Source organism: Lutjanus erythropterus, chromosome 1, assembly GCF_056507025.1.
Source record: "Lutjanus erythropterus isolate fLutEry1 chromosome 1, fLutEry1.hap2, whole genome shotgun sequence".
Classification (NCBI taxonomy): Eukaryota; Metazoa; Chordata; class Actinopteri; order Lutjaniformes; family Lutjanidae; genus Lutjanus; species Lutjanus erythropterus.
This window is the reverse complement of record NC_139317.1, coordinates 15,062,812-15,084,275: the sequence shown is the minus strand read 5'-3', so window position 1 is coordinate 15,084,275 and position 21,464 is coordinate 15,062,812. Positions and strand designations below refer to the sequence as shown.

At 37.4% G+C, this 21,464-nt stretch overlaps 2 protein-coding genes across 2 annotated transcripts in view; both read right to left on the bottom strand.

Annotated features, from left to right (window-relative positions):
- Positions 1-11,550, bottom strand: part of ly75 (lymphocyte antigen 75) — a 35,497-nt gene extending 23,947 nt beyond the window's left edge. The window contains exons 1-5 of the mRNA XM_084714710.1: positions 11,227-11,550; positions 8,760-9,131; positions 6,232-6,405; positions 5,814-5,975; positions 2,075-2,194 (exon numbers count right to left, since the gene is read on the bottom strand). Coding sequence (XP_084570836.1) covers positions 2,075-2,194; positions 5,814-5,975; positions 6,232-6,405; positions 8,760-9,131; positions 11,227-11,329 — 931 coding nt within the window. The 5' untranslated portion in view covers positions 11,330-11,550. The remainder of the gene's footprint in view (positions 1-2,074; positions 2,195-5,813; positions 5,976-6,231; positions 6,406-8,759; positions 9,132-11,226) is intronic.
- A 3,642-nt stretch (positions 11,551-15,192) lies between these two features.
- The window catches only part of pla2r1 (phospholipase A2 receptor 1), a 36,711-nt gene continuing 30,439 nt past the window's right edge, over positions 15,193-21,464 (bottom strand). The window contains exons 25-30 of the mRNA XM_084714722.1: positions 20,375-20,555; positions 20,141-20,275; positions 19,286-19,408; positions 19,026-19,202; positions 17,035-17,070; positions 15,193-15,850 (exon numbers count right to left, since the gene is read on the bottom strand). Of these exons, the coding sequence (XP_084570848.1) occupies positions 15,636-15,850; positions 17,035-17,070; positions 19,026-19,202; positions 19,286-19,408; positions 20,141-20,275; positions 20,375-20,555 (867 nt within the window). The 3' untranslated portion in view covers positions 15,193-15,635. The remainder of the gene's footprint in view (positions 15,851-17,034; positions 17,071-19,025; positions 19,203-19,285; positions 19,409-20,140; positions 20,276-20,374; positions 20,556-21,464) is intronic.

The following is a 21,464-nucleotide window of genomic DNA, read 5'->3' as shown; positions in this document are numbered from 1 at the left end:
AGAGCTCATATCAGTAGAAGGCCAGATGGCTGCAGTATCCTTAACATTAACACTGCCACTTAAGAATAACACCAGCAGAAAAAAACACAGCAAACATCTCACAATAGCTAGAAGGTTTTATAAAGCCTTCCATTCAGTGCTATTAATGGGTTATTCAGCAACACTAACAATCCCAATGCCACGCTGTGTCCAAAAACCAGGCACAATGAGCTTCTTTTAAACACTGGCCTCATTGTTTCTCTGACTGACACCAAGTCTCAGCGTATAGATGGGCAGTGACAGCAGCAGACGACAACAGGAAGCAGGTTTTGGTGTGCTGTGAGCAGGAGTAGGTGCTACGGCAACGGAAACTGGTTTACTGTGGTAAAGTTGTTCCTACAAAGCTGCAAAATCTACAGCATATACAGTGCTTAACAAATGAGAAAACATAACTATTTCAGAAATCTTTCAAAAACTTGTTCAAAACTAAAAATGTTATTGTTATTTATTTGGCAAAAACTGAAACAACTAAATAGTCCTTTTTCACACATAATAACCAAAAAATGTAATATTTTGTATGCCCTCCTTTGGCCTTGATAACAGCTTGCATTCTTGCTGGCATCGTTATGTACTTTTCGGCGGTCTCTTTTGTTATTGAGTTCCAAATAGTTTCTAGCTGTTCCCACAGATGTGCTTTAGGTGAAACTTTTGTGCGATCAATCTTTGAACCAACTAAATCCCAAATTTGTTCAATAGGATTCAAATCCGGACTTTGATTTGGCCAGTCCATCAGTTCCAGTATTCCAGATTCCTTTTTCTTGGTCAAATAGTCTCTGCACAGCTTTGACGTATGCTTGAGGTCGTTGTCTTGTTGGTAAATGAACCAATCAGATTCAGTCCAGAAGGGATTCCATGATGCTGTTGTGGTAGACGTTCTTGTTCATGATACCTTCGATTTTAACTAATTTGCCCACGCTGTTTCCACAAATGGAAACCCATGCCATAATGGAATTTCCACCGTGTTTCACTGTGGGTGCAATGCATCTGGCATCAAAACGTTCGCCAGCTTTTTTGCGGACATAAACACGACAATGCTGACCGAAGAGTTCAAACTTGGACTCGTCCGTCCAGACTACCTTCTTCCAGTCATCAACAGTCCAGTGTTTGTGCTCCCTGGCAAATCTGAGGCGTTTCTGGATGTTCAATAATGGCGTCTTAGCAGCCAGTCTTCCCTTTAAGCCTTGTTCCGTCAGTCGTCTGCTTATGGTCATTCTGGAGACTTTCTCAGACTCTGATCTAGAAGCATTTATCTCTGCCTGAAGACCAGCAGTGATCTTCCTTCTGTCTCTAGTACTTAAAATCTTGAGGTGTCTGACACCTGCTTCAGTTAACTTTCGTTTCCTGCCTCTTTCTTGGCGCATTTTCTAAGTACCAGTCTCGGCAATTGACTCCAAAGCGTACTGTGAGAAGTGAAAACTTTATGTCTTTCACTATTCGTCTCAGAGACCATCCAGCATCATGAAGTGCTTTAATGCGGACTCTTTCATTTTCAGTGATCTCGACATTTTACCATTTTGAACAGGAATGAGACACCTCAAACTGAATTCACCTTTTTATACCCAAATTTGAGCCGGCTCACTGGGCTTCTCTGAGAAGTCGGAAATTAATCAAGCATAACATTCAACCGCTAAAACTAATTGTTCTGTTCAGGAATGCAAGTAAATAACTATAATTTGACATCTTAATCAAGAAATAATGCGCTTTACAATTTTTTGTTTCTTTGTAAAACAGTGAATTTGAAAATTCATGGATAACAATAAAAATTATATTTTAGCATTAAAAATATCATTTTGGTTAAAGAGCTTCTACATACTGGTGTATTAACCGTTACAGAAACATAAAAAATGACTTTGGTAATTACCAATGCTGTTAATTTAGGGCAGCTGTGGCATAAACCTTACATTGGGTGGTGGTCTAATAAATTAGTTAAGCACTGTACATCTTTTAAAAATCAGATCTCTTTTTTGTGTTTACTTGTCATTTAAAGATGCTCTCAGAAATGGGGCAAAGATTAGAAAGATAAAATCATCATCACCTGTTTCCCAGCGCAGGAAGTTGACAGGGGAGCCATCTGACCACTGCCAGCCCTGAGAGGTGTCTAACTGGTGAAGGCCGATCCAAATCCTCTCAGGCATTCGCTCCAGGCCGTCCAGAACTGCACCATGCAACATCACACACACGACAGAGGACAAAGTAATGCACACGTTTTCAAAAAGAAAATGAGAAGATGATAATAGGTAGGTAATTAATTTGTAGGTGTGAGAACAACATACAGGGTACCTCCATGGTTCTTTGACTTTTTTAGGCCTTTTTAATACCACTTAGAATAAAATTTGATGACAACTTAACAGCCATACCAGAAAAAATCTTACAAATGGAAAATTAGTGCTGATTTTAAGCCCTAGAAAACAATTAATTACAAAGTACATGAATGTAGTAAAAAAAAACTTTTATTATAATATGCATATTCAAATTGCCTGAAACAGGCTTAAGCTACTCTTATTTTGGATTCTGTGCCAACTGCACTTACTCTTTTTCATGACTTACGCTTCTTGAACGGTTGTATTGATTAAGTATTGGGTTTTTAGTCACCAAGTTTTATAGCATTTACATTTCACTTTATTGTCAGCCACAGCAAACTCTCTGCTCTGTTGCTCACTGACTTTGCTCCATGTGTTTGTGTGTGAATGTGTATGTGCAGGAGGCTGCAGCCTGATAATGATTTACACCAAAACATTATATACTTTCATTATTTATGATGTTATGGTATAATTCTACAAAAGAACAAGAAAAAAAACCCTCAAACACAAAGGTGCACAATAAAGTAACTAAGAAGGAGCGAGTGGTGGAGAGTGGGAGAAACTTTCAACAGTCAAGCGGAAACTGGGGCATAAAACTGTCAAGAATCACAAGTGATGAATTAAAAATCCATCAAGAAGTGTCGGCTCTAAATCTCACTGACAGCCGTTGGCTCATAAGGGCTGGTCAGCCTGTTAAAGGAAAATGCTGCTGCTCCACTAACGGGAGTGATGTGGTTTTCAACTTCCCAAAACACATTAGTGGCCACAGTGTCACAGACACAAAGATGCACTTACAGTTGCAACAGCTGCACTGTGAAGCAGAAATAACTTAAAGTAGAAATATGTGATTCTGAAGAAGGACAGATGATTTTTGAGTCTCATTCTCAAGTCGTGAAACACTGATGCTGTGGACAATTTTGGCCAAAACAAAACATTTGAGGATTGGAAAAGTGATGAAAATTGTTCACCATTTTCTGAACATTAAATGAACCAAACAACTAAACGCGCAATCAAGAAAATGATCAACAGATTAAAAAAAAAAGAAAAATGCTAGTTGCATCCCCACTTAACATCCCCCCATTTTACCAAGCTGAGATTAGCCGGGACTTTTACTGTTTTTAAGGAAAGGATCTGAACAGTTTGTCCTCCACTACTGCTGTGATGTGGTTTTCAACTTCCTAAAACAAGTTAGTGTCTACAGTGTCCCAGATACAAGAGTACAGCCGCAGCAGCTGTGCTCTGAAACAGTATTTACTTAAGAACATGAGATACTTTGGATTGCTAGCTTGTGTAACATCCTCAAGACATATCAGGTTAGATGATAATCATGCAAATTCCACAATTTAAAAAAAAAAAAAAAGACAGGGCTCCTGCTGTGTTCTTAATATTTCTAAGGAAGTGTTTGTGACCCACAAACCCAGAGAAGGACTAAAAGTTAAGTTAAGGTTTGGAATGCGTCCTTGAGCCAACAAGACTCTTTTGTTTACTGTTAAAATATTTCTAGAGCTTCCTATGTGCACTCCAACTGTAATTCTGGTCTACTCTATTTTTGTTTTATTTCATTTCATGTATATTATTTTACTGTTTATTTATTTTACTTTTTTAGTCTAATTTTATTATATTTTCTATTCTGTTTTTTAATGTTTATTGGTTTAAATATCATTCTTATGAGTTTCTTTGCCTATGTAAAGCACTTCAAATTGCCTGTGTTTGAAATGTGCTCCATACATAAAGCGACATTGCCTTGAATGAGCCAAAATTCTCTCTTCTCTTCTTCTCTCTGTAATAATGTATCCTAGACACGAGACTGGAAAACCCACAGCATGATAAACAAGGTTTTAAAAAAGAAGAAACAAAGAACAAAAAGAGGAAGAAGCAGAAAAGAAGGACTCTGTTTCAATATCCAAACTTAATTTCAGCAGTTCTAAGAAGTCAAATGCCACCTTGTGTGACAAATGTATGATAATTACAATGGAAACCACAGACGGATGATTTGCAGAAGAATTTATAAGACTGTATGTCATCTTTCCACTCATACCAATAAATCCCCTTCTTATTCTTAGCCATTCTAGCTCCACCCTTTATCTTTTCTTTTACTTTCACAGAAAGAACATTAAGAGGGAAAAACAAGTACCAAGCCAATGAGAACTGAAGAAGTAAAACAATGAACAAAGTCATTTAGAAGTTGGACTCGACATAGACGTAGTCATAGTTTGGTTTGTTCTGTCTTGCTAGCATAGAAATGACTGTAACAGCGACCCATTTGACATTTTTTTGTTTAGCAGACTGTTGCATAAAGACAGGCGGACAAGAACAACTGTTTGAGCAAAGGCTTATCGTGTTATTAATCTGTTTGTTTCAACACTTTGTGCTTCATACATTAATGTTTCACATAACTAATGTGCTGGTAGAATTGTTTCAATTAAATTTAAGAGGGATAGTTCGCCCAAAAATGAAAATGCAGTCTTTATCTACTCACCTTCATGCCGACTGAAGGTCAGGTTTAACTTTTCAGTCCACAAAACATTGCTGGAGTTTCACAGGAAAACAATCTTGTAGAATCTCTCAAACAATTTAAGTGGACGGCGACCAGCTTTTTAATAGCTTGTTATCCAAACAGAGGGTGCAGAGGTCGCCCTCAAAATGAAACAATTTCCCTCAAAGTTCTCAAGCAGTATGTTTTGGGAGAACCAGGTCATTTGATATATTCAGATTAGGATTCATTTTTTGTCATTATTTCTCTTTTAAAATCACCATAAGTGTTGTACAGTAGTTTTGCAGCCCTGCCAGCTTCATTATTATTGCAGGTTTTAGCGTTATACGTGTTATTAATGTGCACAGGATAAGTAAAATGTCATGTTGGGTAAGTAGATCTGGCAATTCACTTGCCAAACCAGTCAAGCAGTTTAAACTAAAAAGAAGAGTTCAACTATAGAATGTAGTCATTGCAGCACTAGATTAAACATGACAGTTAACTTTAGTCTTCGTTGTTATTTTATAATCGCTAAAAGTGAAACTACTTGAATGGGGGCAAGTAAAAACTGACTTGGGGTTAAGCTGAATTCTGTCCCTCCTGCCCGACCACACAGGAGAAAAAAAACATTGATGTTGAACCCTGGCTTAAAGAAGCATTCCTCTCATATCAGAGCATTTGACTGCATGGATGCTGAATGCAACACGTCCAAGCAGAAAAATTTATCACAATAAAATGTTTCCTTATCAAGGGGTATGATAGGCCATTTATGAGCCAGGGTGTGTTTGTTACATGTTTTCATGGCGGATTGTGTTTAAATAAACATTTTATTGAAAAATTTTCTTATTGCTATTGATGAAGTGTCTATTCCTGATACATACTGCTATTGTCTGATCACCTAGGCCTAAGTTAATGGCTTCTTGTTTTTGCTTTTTGTCAGTTTATGGGTAGAGAAGAAACAAAAACAGATGTAGAAGAAGAAATAAATAAATCAGTCTCACATGTTTTGGAGTGGAGATCATTGGGCTCAGACACACTCAGCAGTTCTGCTCCCTGACTGCGACATGAATCCAAAGCTTGCTGCCAGGTCACCGTGGCATCAGGAACAAACTCATAGCAGGATTCCTCCTCTGGCCCTTCAAACAGAATCTCGCAACCCTCCTCTGCAAAGTCAAAGAGACAGCGTGAGTGTAAGTATCTGTGTGTGTCATTTCAGTTTGTTAATGTTGGATGTAAATTATCATAAAAAAGTTTACAAGGAGAAAATAGCTTTGCACATATCAGCTTCTACATTTTATGTAATTAATACCATAATAAATTATCTTACAACAATACCAATATTGTCAAAAAGGGACGCTGAATGTCTCCAGAGTCAACGTGAAATGGCCAAAGATGTTAAGATATAAAAGTTCTACATGCCAGGTATTAGACAGTATCCCTTCTTTCTGTCATTGTCAAAGTCCGATGAGGTGGCGCACCAGGTCAGTCTAGGCAAATTTCCATCTGGGAGGCATCCATGATGCCAGACGTCATTGTATTTGAAGGGGAACTCACAGGGAAGGCCGGGAGAGTTCCCACCAGTGGTGTGGACAACTGCAGGGAGAGAAGAACAGAAAATCAACGACCTGCTACAAGCCTCTTATGTTTGTGTCAACCAAAAACATGCCAGGACAGTAATTTGTTAAATGTGAAACTTGGTGTCTTGTTGCGTACACCAAACCACTTCTTCTCAGGATGCACAAACAAAAGCATTAATATCGCTAAAATGAGACCAGAATTAAGTGACGCTCGTGGGAAATCTATGTTTACATGCACGCTAATTTTCCTCTATTATTCCAAATACAACAATTTTCCGAATTTGATACGGGTCGTGTAAACAGCATGTTCAGAATATGCTTGTCAGTTGGGGGTTTTACTGCAGTTTGCCACACACAGCCTCTTGAGGCAGTCAACTCTGTGTTTTATAAACAAACCAACTGGCCACCAGTTTGTAAAGGCTGGGGTAGAGATGCGTGCTCAAATGGAAAGCCCACATTTCTGAATTAGAAAGAGAAACATGCCTGTTTTTAAACACAATGAAAGACTTGGATATCAACAGGTTTTTGGATATGTGCAAATATCACAACAGCGACCTTTTCAAGAAGGTGGTTGAAGGAATGAAAAAGGGAGGTTGTGTTCATTCAGCGGAGTATGCATGCAAACTTTAATGTAAGTGGACTGTTTATTTTCATTAACCAAGTAAACAGCTTAGTTAGAATATTTTGTGCATCTAAACTTAGCCATAGTTGGAGAGATATTTGTTTATTTCTGGACAACAAAACCACAAACATAAAGTTTTTTTTCCAAAACCAATCATGGTTAGGAAGGAAGAGGGTATACTTTACTAATCCCTCCTGAGGAAATTAAAGTTTTCACTTTTGTTATGTTACACATGCTGGCCTGGAATACACACACACACACACACACACACACACACACACACACACACACACACACACACACACTAACAGGACCTATAGACATGCATCAGTGGAGAGATGTCTGAGGAAGGGAGCTGCTTTGTGTCAAATAATTCGTACAAACCATAATCAACAAGAAATCAGCAGTTCTATCAGAGTCGGTACATATTACGACAGTTACTGGAAAATATGTAGTTTATTTACTTAAAAGTATTCAAGAGTCACAATTTCCCTGTGTACTCTTATGGGTATTTTTGAGAGTAATATACAGAAAACATACTTGTATTTTAAATTCCTAACATTTCTTAAAAGATGGCATGAGAGTCGTGTGATGAGCAGTATCTATCAAACAAAACTGAAAGCTTTTCTATGGCTCTGCACCACACAGACCTGCTGCAGGGGACCACAGAAGTATCATAAAGTACACCCAAAGGAATTTCCCCTAAACTCAGAGAGGCAGCTTTGACTCCGAGGTGCTTTTGTAGTATTTGGTCTTGCAGTTGTCAAAGGAAGGAATTTGACACACCATGTTGCAAGCATAAAGGAGTAACATTTGATCGGAATGAAGATAACCCACTCAGAAGTCAGGCTGGCTTTAAAATGTACAAGAACCTGTTCGGTCAAGTGACACAGAGCAAGAGGAAAAGGTGGAACCTGTACATACGAGGATGGAATGAGTCATATTCAGGGAAGTGGATTCAATTTAACTGAATTTAACTTCAAGCATCATTCAGTCCTCCTCAGAGCTCCATAATGGACTGTTTGAAGATCTGCAGTACGAAGCATTTCCTCTCTCATACACTCCGAGAGATAAAGGTGCAGACTAGAACCATAAAGGGTTCTTTATCTTGTCCCCAAAGGAAAACCCTTTTTGGTTCCAGATCGAATTTTTGTAAAGGTTCCACTTGGAACCCTTTCAGGATGTTCTACCTAAAACCATCTATGAAAGCTTTCACCCAGAACCCCCAATGAGAGGTTCTACAGAGAACCCTTCTATTGTGTAATGATTCCACCCAGACCCCTCTCTGGAGGTTATATCCAGAACCTTCCCACCTTATAAGGGTGCCAATTAGAACCCACCTGCAGGGTTCTATCGCAAACTTTTTTTTTATATTCCAGGGTTTTATCTACAACACATTCAAGGGGATCTACCAAGAACCTTTTTATATTCCAATGGTTTTATCTACAAAACAATGAGGTGGTCCTACAGAGAACCTTTTTAAATTCCAAGGGTTTTATCTAGAACCCATCTAGGGGGCTCTACTGAGAACCCTTTGTAATATGGTACAAAAACAACCCTTGATGAACCCTTAATTGAAAAGGTTCTTAATTGAAGCCTTAAGTCTTACAAAGAAACCTTGACAAACTGTTGCTTCAAAAAACGGTTCTTCAGAAGCAACTTGTTCTGGTAGAAGCTCAGCCTTTCAGGAAGAACCCTTTGGAACCCTTTCTTCTAACAGTGTATAAACTAAATTAAACCACCCTCACCATGGTACGGCTTCTGGCAGATGTTTTCCTGGGTTCCTCCTCTCAGCCAAGTATCAGTCGTGTCCCGTTTGGCGGCAACTTTGCCGTCACTGGCTGCCAGGCCCATCTGGTAAACGGTGTAAATGACTCCATCCAGGCAACGCCAAGCCAGCGGATTGCTCAAGCCGCAGTCAACCAGGGACAATGTCTTGGAGGGGACATCTAATGCCAAGCAGAGGGACATACCCACGTGGAAGAGGCGGTGACCCAAACCCCACTTCCACAGCTGGGACTTGTTGTTTGAGTCACAGGAGGCAAGGCTGAAGTCTGTTGAAGACCCCACAGCCAGACACTTCCCTGTGCTCGAGTGCTGGATGGTGAATGCATCCTCGTCTGTGGTGATGGACAGACAGAGTTAAAAAAAAAATTAGTTCTTATTTTCTTTTTAAAGCATACGTGCAAAATCACAAATAAAAACCCCATGATAATACAATGTGGCTCAAATTACTTAGAAGTGACAGTAACAATCTAGAACATGAGGATCACTTCCTCTGATCTTTCAGGGGAATTTTGGGAGGTTTTAACAACAATGCAGGAAGTCCACATTCTTACCACAAAAAAAAAACCCTTGGGAAGCAAACTAGTGCTGAGAAAAATAAAATAAATTAAAAACATGCCTGACCATTATCATATTTTCCGGGCGTCTTTCAATTCTTTCACATTGGCAAAAGATAGCCAAAAAGAAACAGAATTTTGTTGCTTTTTGCATTTGTCATACCTGGGCAAAATCCCAGATAAAGCTATGACACAGGACGAATCTCTCTTTAAAATACTTGTGATTGCTAAGCAAGAAATTAACCACAGTGAAATGGCTTCAAGTCCAATGACCAATACGTAAACAGTAAAATAAAATAACTAAATACAGTATATATGCAACAACAAAAAAAAACAACAACTTTTTTTTACAGTTATTTATAATAATTAAAGAATCCAGTAAAAAAAAATTACTGTTTCAGTGACATGATATCATTATGGGCAATTAGTTTATTTTTAAACTGTAAAATATCCGGCCTCCATTACATATCTTTGTCACAAGTATTTGATAAGTACCTTTCAGGGATCACCGCAGTATCAGTCGCTATATTAATATCTGAATGTTTTACTCCCTAATATTGTTATCAGCACTGACCCCAAATATCCAGTCTCAGTTTTAAATTTAACTATGTTTAGGCCAGTGAATAAAAATATAAACCAAGCACTGATACAGCTTTGAAACAGCATTTAGATCTTCATGTTGAGATCTAAGTTTTATGATAAATATATGTGAAATCCACAGTTACCTAAATAAAGAGAAGTGGACAGTAAGTAAGTACATACAGTATAATGACATGGATAAATTGTTATGAGTGACTGCCAAAGTTAATATATATATATATATTTTTTTTATTTCCTTAATTTTTATTTTAATTTCGTTTTTAACTTCTGCTTTCCATTCAGTTTAGTTCCAGTTTCTACAGCTGGTTGGCACATTTAGTTTAGTTTTTATTGTTTCAAAATGCTCAGTTCTAGTTTCGTTTAGTTTAAGGGTTTTATTAATAGAATATGGGGAGTATTTGTCTTTTGAGAAATTCAGAATAGGTTTCACAATACAAACTGCAACACTATGAAGCAAACGGATTCACAGTTAAGTGTATGTGTAGACACAAACGTGCACCAATGCCTGCTCATACTTGGTATGTTGACAAATTTGACCACAACGTCTTAGACTAAAACTGAAGACATTACCTGCATTTTTTTTTTTTTTTTTTTTTTAGTTTTGTAAGTGCCTAATATAGTTTCAGTTAGTTTTCTTTTTCTAAAATCTATTGCTCAGACTCTTTCAGTTAACTGAGATGCTTTTCAACACTTCGTTTTTAGTTTAGTTTTAGTTAATTTTATTGAACTTGGTGACTGCAGCAACATATGAAGCAGATAAAATCAGCTGGCATACGTCCACCACCTTCCTACGCACACAAGCTTTTTACGAAAGAAAGTAATATCATATTACAGCTTCACTGTTATTGCATACATTAAGGCTTGCGTTAATGTACTACTACTGATAATAAACAGTGTCTGACATACATAAGAGCCGCGTACAGATGTAGTGTGTGTGTGTGGGAGAGGAGGAAGGAGGGAGGCATGAGTGTGCAAGTTTGACCTGTCAGAATATGGTGTGGCATCACACTCCCAGTCCCTGGGGGGGGATGGGAATTGTGTAGGAAAGCAACTAATTAAACTAAACGGTTACACTAAAAGCTGGTTTCAACTTGTTGTGGTCCAGCAGGTTTGCAGCTATTGTCCTCAGATTCACGTCGCGCCTCCGTGGACGAAGTTACTACCCAACTGAGTCGAAAGTGAACAGCACAAACGGCTCACTCGTGCCTTAAAGTATAAAAAGTGACACAGAAATGAAAGCGAAGTGTCCGGGAGCTTGACGCAGATAACTTACCGAAAGCTTTGACGTTAGCCGCCGCTAATGAGCAGGTCCCCAAGAAAACAGTCAACACAGTCAACAAACAAAGGCAAAGTGTCGCCTGGGAAATGTTCAGCATGGTCACTGACGGCAGACTGTTTTTGTTGGATTCATAAAGAATCAAATAATCGGTCCTCCCGGAGTGTTTCAGCGGTGAATGTAGGCCGATCGATCACTGGACTCCAAAGCGAAAGTGGACAGATAACCAACCTAACAGCTAACCCAGTTCTCTCAACTGTCAGCTGTGCTCCACACTACAGTCCCGCTCCTGCGACACAGACTACCGCGAGCCACAGCGGAGGAGACTTCCGGTCTAATCCACAAAATAAAGCCGACCGGTAAACTGGGAAAATACGTAACTGAAATAAAACAAACTAAAGTACACTAAAAATAAACTTGAACTGAATTAAAATAAAATAAAAGGAAGGTTAAAATTATGGCCTTCAAAGTCAAATTATGACCTAGGTAAGACCAAACAAAACAAACAAGCAAATAAATAAATAAATAAAAGTAGTTTATGGCCTACTAGTCATAGAAATTAGACAAATCAAATTCACGACCCACTAAGTAAAACCAACCAAGCAAACAATAAATAAATAAATAAATAATATAAAATGGTTAAAATTGTGACCTACTGGGTTAAGATTATAACCTAATAAGTAATGAGTTAAATCAAATTCATGACCTAAGTAAAATCAAACAAAAAATAAATAACAAATACAAAAAAAAACAAAAAAAAACAAACACATCTTAATATTAAATCAAACTTATGACTTAATAAAATGAAGTTAAACTGGCTCTCTAAATCAAACAAATTATGGCATGTGTCGAAAATAATTTTAAAAAATGATTCCGACTCAACCTTATCACCTACTGAGTAAATTATTATCTAAAAAAAAATGGGACACATGTGGGAGTCAATTGAATATAAGATGAAAAATCAAATTAAAACAAAAGCAGATGTTGAGGGGAAAAAATGTGAGTTACAATGCATGTCAAAAACATTGCCATTAAGACTGAGTTGGTCAAGTAAATTAGAAGAAACAAATTACAAACTTAAATCAAATAATCTTCAGTCAGTTAACTTTGACTCAATAGCTTATAACTAGTGTAAGCAAATAACATTAAAAACATGGTGGACATTGTCTTCCAACTATTTTCTGTTGTTATTAGCCAAATGAACTTCTCCTTCTGTGAAACTGCCATTTATTGTAGCAATCTCCTTTAAAGTTAGCTAACTCCTGATGTGGCATTATGGACTCACTGGTCCAAATAGTAACTTTCATGTGAAACTTTTATTTTGAAGGCTGACCGCTCGTCTTCCTGTTTCTCTTGTGTATTTACTGGCTCTTTGCGTCGGTGCCCTCCTTTCACGTTCCCGAAAGCCCGGAAATTTTGTCCAAATCACACACCTCACGCCCACGCGGTTGTTTCCGTCAACTAAAAACACAGGTATATATGTGTATTTTTCATTCACTGTTTCTATTACAGCTAACTGCACGACATTAATTATTTATTTGTTGCAAATTATGTTTGTTTTATTTGTGAAAGTAGCAGCTACCTGTTATTATTTATTAATGACTTTACATCCTGCTGTCAGATACTATAAGAAACTGTCAATTGCTGCACTTTGCTGTCTCATTTCCCTTTGTTAGCTGCTGCCAAGTGCTGATATATTTATTTAGTCAATCTAAAAGCTTGGAGTATTTTATTTGGATCAGTTAAACACAAGGTGATCATAATATTTTTTTCACAAGCAGAGACAATATTTGTGGTCCTAAGATAATACCAAGGATAATATTCAAGAAAGAAAGATAAATGATCTTAAACTGTGACCTACTTGGATTAGTCTATGTCAGTAATATTATCTCCTGCATCTCTCAACTACTATTATATATTTTTAAAGGAGCCACTAAAAACTGACCATAAAAACCAAAGACCAGTCTATTTTCAACCATATCTGGTTATTTTTCACACACTGTACATTTCTGAATGTTACTTTATAAGACTTTTCTTATAACAAAGCGAGGCATTCTTTGGTGTTTAATATGACATTTGTATTGATGGTGAAACTACAGGACACCATAGACGGATTATATCTTAATGGGCCCCTGAGCACAGACATGTAAAAGGCATGAAAAAAACACGTAATAGTGACTATTTGTAGTCATTTTGTATCTCTTTATGGTCATTTTGCATCTCTCTGTAGCTTTGTGTTTCTTTGTGGCTGTTATACCTTTTATGTGGTCCCTTTACAGTTCTTTGTGGTTTTGTGGTAAATGTGGGTCTCTATTTTGCAAGGTTAGATGGTATTTCTATGAATCCTTTGGTTTCAGTTATTTTGTAATGAGGATGTTCCAGGAGGAAATGTCGAATTATGGTCACGACCTCCTGCAATATTCTGCAAAAAAGTGAAGTCATTCATGGACTGAAAAGGGGAACTCCTCTGTTTCTTTGAGTCCGGTTAATCACACAGCAAGGGTCAGTGTAAAATCTGATTTTGTTAGGCCTTACTTCAATTTATTAAAACACAAAGAAAAATGTGCAAAATACATCTAATAATTTGCTTTGCATCAGCCAACAAAAGTGAACAAGAGGACATATCCAGTCATCCAGTTACACGTTTTCTGTTAGTTTTAAACATTCAAAAAACCTTTCATATCAATATACAGCATGTATACTTAAAAAAACAACATAAGTAATACTGACAAAATTGCTGTACCACATGTGCAGCTCCAACAGCTCCTGAATTCTGAATGAAATATACAAAATTACATCACAAATATCTCTGTACTTTCTATGTTGTCATCAATCTGCATCTTATTTATCACAATAAATGTAATTTTTTAACCTTAAAAGTAGGCAGGCCCAAGATATTTCTTCACCTGTTCAAATCTTAATGAATGAAACCTTTTTTATACAAATTATTTTTTTTTATTGTTTACCAATTATCAATCCTCATACTGCAGGATCATGACAAACTTTAAGACAGGGTTGAACCAACAAAGATGAACAATTAGTTCTAATCAGAGTTTAGCAAAATTAGGTTTGAAATGAATTGATCCAGATTTAAAATAAACCACAGCTCTGTTACAACATTAAAAACTAATCTCGGTTCAGTAAATCCAAGTTTTGTGATGTAAACCGAAATTGAAGTAGGGTTTAAACAAGGAAATGCTTGCCTATCCACATGAAAACAATGAAATAAATAAAAAATAAATTTGAATACTAAATCGTGGGAAAATCCTTACCATTCAGCTGCTCTGTATTCCTTCACAAAACAAAAATTCCAAAACAAAACATTGCATTTTTGCTAGCTATCTAAGAAGTTAAAAAAAAAAAAAAAAAAGTTAAATTGTTTGCTGTCTAGCTAAAAAGTTTAGAAAAAGTCATATTGTTTTGCTTGCTGGCTAAAAAGTTGACAAAATGTTACATGATTTGCTAGCTAGCTAAGAAGGGTTAATTGCATTGTTTGATATGTAGGTAAATACATATTGCTTGCTAGCTAGCTAAAAGTTAACATAATGTTGCATTGTTTGCTAGCTAAGAAGTAAAAAAAATGTTAAGTTGGTTTCTTGCTAGCTAAAAAGTTAACAAAACATTGCACTGAAAAGTCAGTTAGCCTAGTTAGGCAACTCATAATGGCTAAGAAGAGAAGCTCTAATTTCTCCTCCTTTGAAAAAGCTGAATTAATGGAGCAATATCGGCCAGATCATAAACAATTAAAGAATGGACAACAGCACAGTACGGCAACTGTTAGACTGTTTTAACTGACAGGCGGCTATTTTAAAAGTTAAACCTCCTCAAGTGTACGTTAAAAGTTCATACTGGATCATATTTTAAATTGGAGTCTGAAGTTTTGCTACAACGGAATTAATTTTAATCTATGTTTACGGCAAAAACTAAACTGAGGGTTAAAGAGGTTTAGCTTTAATCTGTTTGAAAATTTATTAAAGTTTAGTTAAATCAAATTATGATTCAAATGGGTTTAAAAATTAATCCTTGTTGGTGCAACCCAGCCATAGTGTTCAGTACCTCCTTTAATATGTTTATAAAGTTTATTTATTTATCTAGCATCCCTTCTTCAACATTCTCATTTATGTGAACTCTGTCTAGAAATTCCATTGTGGACTCTTCAGTGTCAACACCTTTCCACACATCTTCACTGAAATGATTTGAATAAAGGAAAACTGTAGAGGGATCCTTCAAAACACGTTCTCAAATTAAAATTCGACATGTTTGCCGTCTTCATCTCACCACTGTCCTGAGAAGTCAGCGTCACAGCTGTACAGTGTCATGTGGCATTTGTACCTGATGGCGAAATGGTGAGGGACAGACAAGACAGAGAACGTGGGGGAGAAAAACAGAAAAGGAGTCACTGAGTGCTATTCTCCTGAGTGAGCCTCCAGGTCTGCGATCAGCACATTTCCGTCCGACTCTGTAGCCTGTGAGCTGGTTTGTCTGTAATAAGCGCTGGTGAGCGTGGGAAGCCCCCGAAAACGTGAGTTCCTCCTGTATGCAAACCACATGACTCCTGCCAGCAGGGCAAAGATCAGTACCGCCACCAGCACTGCAGCGGCGATGATACCATGATGTAAACCTGAAACACACATTTGATCACATACTGCAATAACTAATTAGAATCAAACTTATTAGAAAAATGAATACTTGAACAAACATCAGCATGATAAGAACTACCTGAAATGACAGAAACCATTGTTTGACACATACTTTGATTTTTTAGTTTGGTCTATATCCCATGTGCTAACATGGAGTGGGCGGGGTTTATGACCTATACTGTAGCCAGCCACCAGGGGGTGATCAAGATGTTCTGGCTTCACTTTTGAAGTCCTGCCAAACAACTGAAATGTACATCATAGCCTTTGTCTACGGTTTGGCGCATTTTCCCCTAAATTTTTCCAAATTCTCAGAATAACAGAAAGTAGAGAATTTAAAGGGACAGTTCACCTCCAAACCAAGAAATTTTCCCATGTCCTGTGGTGCTTTTTATCCATCTAGAATTTTTTGGTGTGAGTTGCAGAGTTTTGGAAACGCTGACCGTAGACACGTCTGCTTTCTCCCCAAAATAATGGCACTAAATGGTGCTCGGCTTGTGGTGCTCAAAGCGCCAAAAATACATTTGAAACATTCAAAACCAGCATCTCTTTCCAGAAATCATAACCTGCTAACTCAAGATAATCCACAGACCTTGTTGTGAGCAGTTTCATATAAGAACTACTTTCTTTCCAGTAGAAAATAAAGTAGAAACACTGGTGTTCAATTTTCCAAGTATTTTTTCTGGCGCTTCAAGCACCACAAGCCGTTTTCTCCAAAACTGTGTAACTGACACCAAAATAAAAACTAAATGAATAAACAGCACTCCAGGCCAGGGGAAAAATATTTATTTTTTGATTTGAGGATGACCTGTTCCATTAATAGTCCCAGCTTCTGACAGATTTTTTTTTCTTTTTTGGCCAGAAATCGTTCGTTGATAGTACATTGTATAAAATAATTATCTGTTGTGATGTGACCACAGTGTGGTTAAGATCAGTTTAGATTCAGGGACAAAAATACTTTTAGTTAGGATTAGGGAAAGATCATGGTTTGGGTTAAAAAAAATAATAATAATTCACATTTTTTTTTCTTGTGTGGGGTTACCATCTAGACATACTTTTGGGAAGCTGTCATGTCAACGTGTGAAATGATGAGCTCATGCTTATAGCACCTACAGGACAGGAAAGAGGTGTCTGAAGTGTAAAAATGTCCCATTAAAGTGCACTTTACCTTTTATCGGTTCCACTTCCACCTCTGTCACTACATCTGTAAAGGAACACATACATAAGTTCAACATGATGTCCAGGGTATTCAGACCACATAATGTGGAAGAAAATCTGTATTTGTCTCAGTCTGAGATGCTGGTGGTCTACAGCTGGTGGCAGTGAATTTCGCTTACAGCACCTTTAATTAACATTTTCAGTCATTTTGTCCTCCTGTGTCGGCGTACTATACAACTACAGCCTACTGCAGATCTTAGTTTGACTAAATATCAAAACATTATTGAACAGTAACTAAGCAGATAGCACTTATACTCTGAATAAATAAACACATCTCAAATGTAGGCGTGTTGCTGAAGTTTTTCCCAGGCCTATTTTGGAGATTGAGAGAATTTTGATTTTTAAACCTACAAGATCTGACAACATGCAAACATGGCATCACCTTTATTTGCAGTTGTATTGCTGAAACTTGACAACTATCACTCTTTCACCCTTATCTGGCTCTTAAGCTCCACCATCACCCCTTTTCTGTACACATGTGCTGGCCTGAGTTGACTTGGTTTGACTTGGCACGTCGGCCCGGCACAGCAGGGATTTGCATCTCCATAACAACAGGGGCCTTTTTAAGAAAGCAGAATTAACAAACTCTGAGTCTAACACCACACTGACAAAGAGTTTTCGGTTCCAGAACTGCTGATCAAAATTTATTGAGTCAACTCTGAGTATGTTCACTCCAAACCATCATCAACGGAGCTCCAATACTGTGATTCACCATGGCAATGGATAAATAAAAGGCCAGCCCTCAATTTGAATCCAGTGGAGCAAAAATATAAAACGTGAGCCAATGCGGACCATGATATTTATCTTAAAAAACAGGAGTGTAAAAAGGAGCCCAGAAATGATCACTATCATATGTTAGCATAATCCACTCAATCATCATTCACCAGATGTGAATTTCCTTAAAAGATGACAAAGTCATGGAATCTGACTGCAAATTACATTTGACTTTTTTAAACATATTTATTAGCGGTAACAAAAATCAAGTGACAGCGACTTAAGATGAAAATATGTGTCAAACAAAAAAGACAAAGTTTACTTGCAGACCTTTGACTGCCAAGTCAGAGTCTGAACCAATAATAATGATTTTGAAGGGGTCTCAGTTCAAAGAGACTGTAAATTTTATATATTTTATTTATCTAGTTTATTTGAAAAAAACACTTGCCCAACAGCATTTGATATTTCATCATGAAATGCTGTCAGAACACATAAAAACATGTTATCTCCAATAAAGTCATCACAATAAAAGTCCCTAATATGCCAGAACATAAAAACAGTAACACAAGAGAGAAACTAAATTTGTGAACTTAAATACTGACAATTCACTTAAATAGCTCCATGCAATTGTGCATTAGTCTCTACAGAGAGTCATGCCCCACATTAAAGTAAAAAAAAAAAAAGCTTTTGCTTGTGGCTCATACCTGATTTTGTTTACGCTTGACACAATTTTATCCACACAGAGCATACTGTTAATTCTTTGTTATATATATATATATTTTTTCCTTTTTTAAAGGCCCACTGTGTAAGATTTGTAGGGATTTATTAGCAGAAAATGGTTGAAATTGAATATAACATTCATTTGTATGCTTTGATTAGCATACAATCACCTCTATGGAGGCCACCATGTTTCACCGACATGGTTTTACAGCAGCCCAGGATGGACAAACCAAACACTGGCTCTAATTTTTCTTAATTTCTCCTGAATGCTTAGAAGAGGAGGGTGAGGTCAGGTGTTTGCAATCTGCAAGCTCATAGCTAGATGCCACTAAATCCAAATCACTGGTCCTTTAATTTCAACCTTGTGGCACTGTGATTTAGGTAAAACACCTGCAGTTAGAGAAGGTTGACAAATATTCAAATATGTTGTATTAGTTCAACACAGGGGACCCACTATTCTTTCAGAAGGTCCCTGTGTTCCACACTACGGCCTTTGATTCAACTTACTTGAGATGGTTTTGCAGACAAAGCCGAGCCGCTCGGTGCAGCCTGACAGGTGCCACACGCCGTCAACCACCCTGGTGGTGACACAGGTGTCTGCAGTCAGCAGCTTGGAGTCTGGCGCTTTGCTGGGCCAGTTTGTATAATCCATAGGTGAACCATCCACCCAGGCCATGGAATCAGCTAAAAGCAGAAATCATTTAATGAAATGGAATTGTAGGTAATCGTGTTCATCTGATGAGTGTGACAGAGTGAGAGATTCTTACTGTCAATGTTGAAGTACAACCCCAACCACACAGTGTGGTGGAGAAACCCCAGTGACCACAGCTGCTCCAGAACAAAGCGATTCTCTTCTTCACTCTCAATGGTTAGGATGTCTGAGGTGTTGACTGGAAAGTGACAACAACATCACAAACCCACAACTTCTGTGCAGTTTAAATAGTTAAGTATTTTGTGCAGAAATCTGTATTCACAATCTTTTTGATACCACCCTTGTGCTTTTATAGTAAGCATGTAGCTGCAGCCTGCACAGTGTTAGCTTAGCTTAGCATTGAGACTGGAACCAGCTAACCGCTGACACCACAAGGTTGCCAGGCAACATTCAGACACTTGGTTCCTCATTTCTTTGTGATGATTAAATAAAGAAGCTATTAATGTTAATTAGTGAACATTAGCAGTGCCAGGACAGCAGTTTTCACCCTGCATTCAGTCTTTTTGCTAAGCAAAGCAAACTGCTGGCTGTGGCTTCATATTTGCTGTGTAGACATGAGTGTTACTGATCCTTTTATATAATTCTCTGCAAGAAAGCAAATAAGGATATTTCCCAAAGTGGTGAATTTTCCTGTTTAAAAACAAATACATATATATATGTTTTGGATTAAGCAGGAGTTTACTGTTTTTATCTACCAAATCTCTTCTAATCATTTCGAATCAGAGCAGCTCCTCCATTTGACCAGTAGGGGGAGTATGCAATCCATGCTGCAGATTAGAGTGATGGAGCAGCCAATTCTTTCATTTATTTTTCTAATTTTCAATCATGATACCAAATGCAACACAGAGCTTAGAGAGATAATGGTTATTCAGGTAACAAATGACCAAAATTACACCTTATGAATGCCTACCTTTCTGCCTGCAGTGCTCTCTTGACTCATCGAACGTCAGTTTCTCCACCACAGGCTCAAAGTTGTAACAGCCTTGTCCAAATTTCACCCACGTGGAGGGACACGCCACCTCGTATGAGACAAATGGTTTATTGCCTGTGAGAGAGGGCAGAAAAAAGGCAGGAAATTGTTAGAGTAGCAGAAACAGCTGAAGAGATGCAGCGTCCAGCGCTCAGATTTTGAAGTTTCACTGACTTGGTGTGGGAACATGACAGAAGGCTCCTGGCAGCAGAGTTTCACAGTCAGCTCTCCGCCAGCCTCCGCTCACATCCATGTAGACACACTCTCCCGTCGCAATGTCTTCATCGTCATCGGTTGCGTCCCAGTGTGTGTACACTGTGTCACTGCCATCTGACCACTGATAATTGATGCCACTCTGTAAAGAAGCACAATGCACCAACGTGCAACAATATGAGAGTTTCACAGTATGATAGCATCTTGTAAAATATCATGGTTTTATAGTATCATTAGTTACAAAGACCCTTGAATGAAAACAGAAATGCTTTATTATAATTTAAAACATTTAAAATATTATGTCCTGACAGACATGAAACTGTCAACTTTTTTAAATAACACTGTGTGGTAGAATTCAATACCACAGATAAGCAAATATACATGGTACATACATGATACCCTGAAAACTGAAATTGACAGTTAGCTTCTTAGCTAAACCTACAAATTTATTTTTATGTGTAAATCGCAGTGTCGATTAATTTGCACTGTCCAGGGTACATAAATAAGTAAAAATATCAATTTTCATAACACAGTATAATGTGATATTGGTAAACCGCTGCAATCCTGTAATCTAAAGATGTTTGTAAAAGGTCATATTATTCAAATAGATAACAAAACAATTTTGAAAGGCTTCTTAAAATCGATGTTGCCATTCACATGGACCTCTCTGATTGTATTGTTCTTTGCTTTGTTACAACTTTTGCACATACGCTCAATAATTTAATTTCTTTCTTCTTTATCAGATTCTCATGTTTGTATAACACCTGCAGGCTGGTGCTATGTAATATTGTGTACTTTGCAAACAATAAAAACAAAGTTTGAGAAAACTCATAATTTCAAGGCAGCTGGCTCAAACTTTTACAATTTTGAAACAAACAAAAACAAATTTGCTGACCTATAATCTTTTGTTGATTCTCTATAAAAAAAAAAAACAATTAACTTATTTATGTATTTATTTATTTTTTATTGGTTCCTAATCATGCTCACTAAAATATTTTAACCTAGGATTGTTTTCAGTTTAGAAGCATTACGAAACGCAAAACCGAAATTA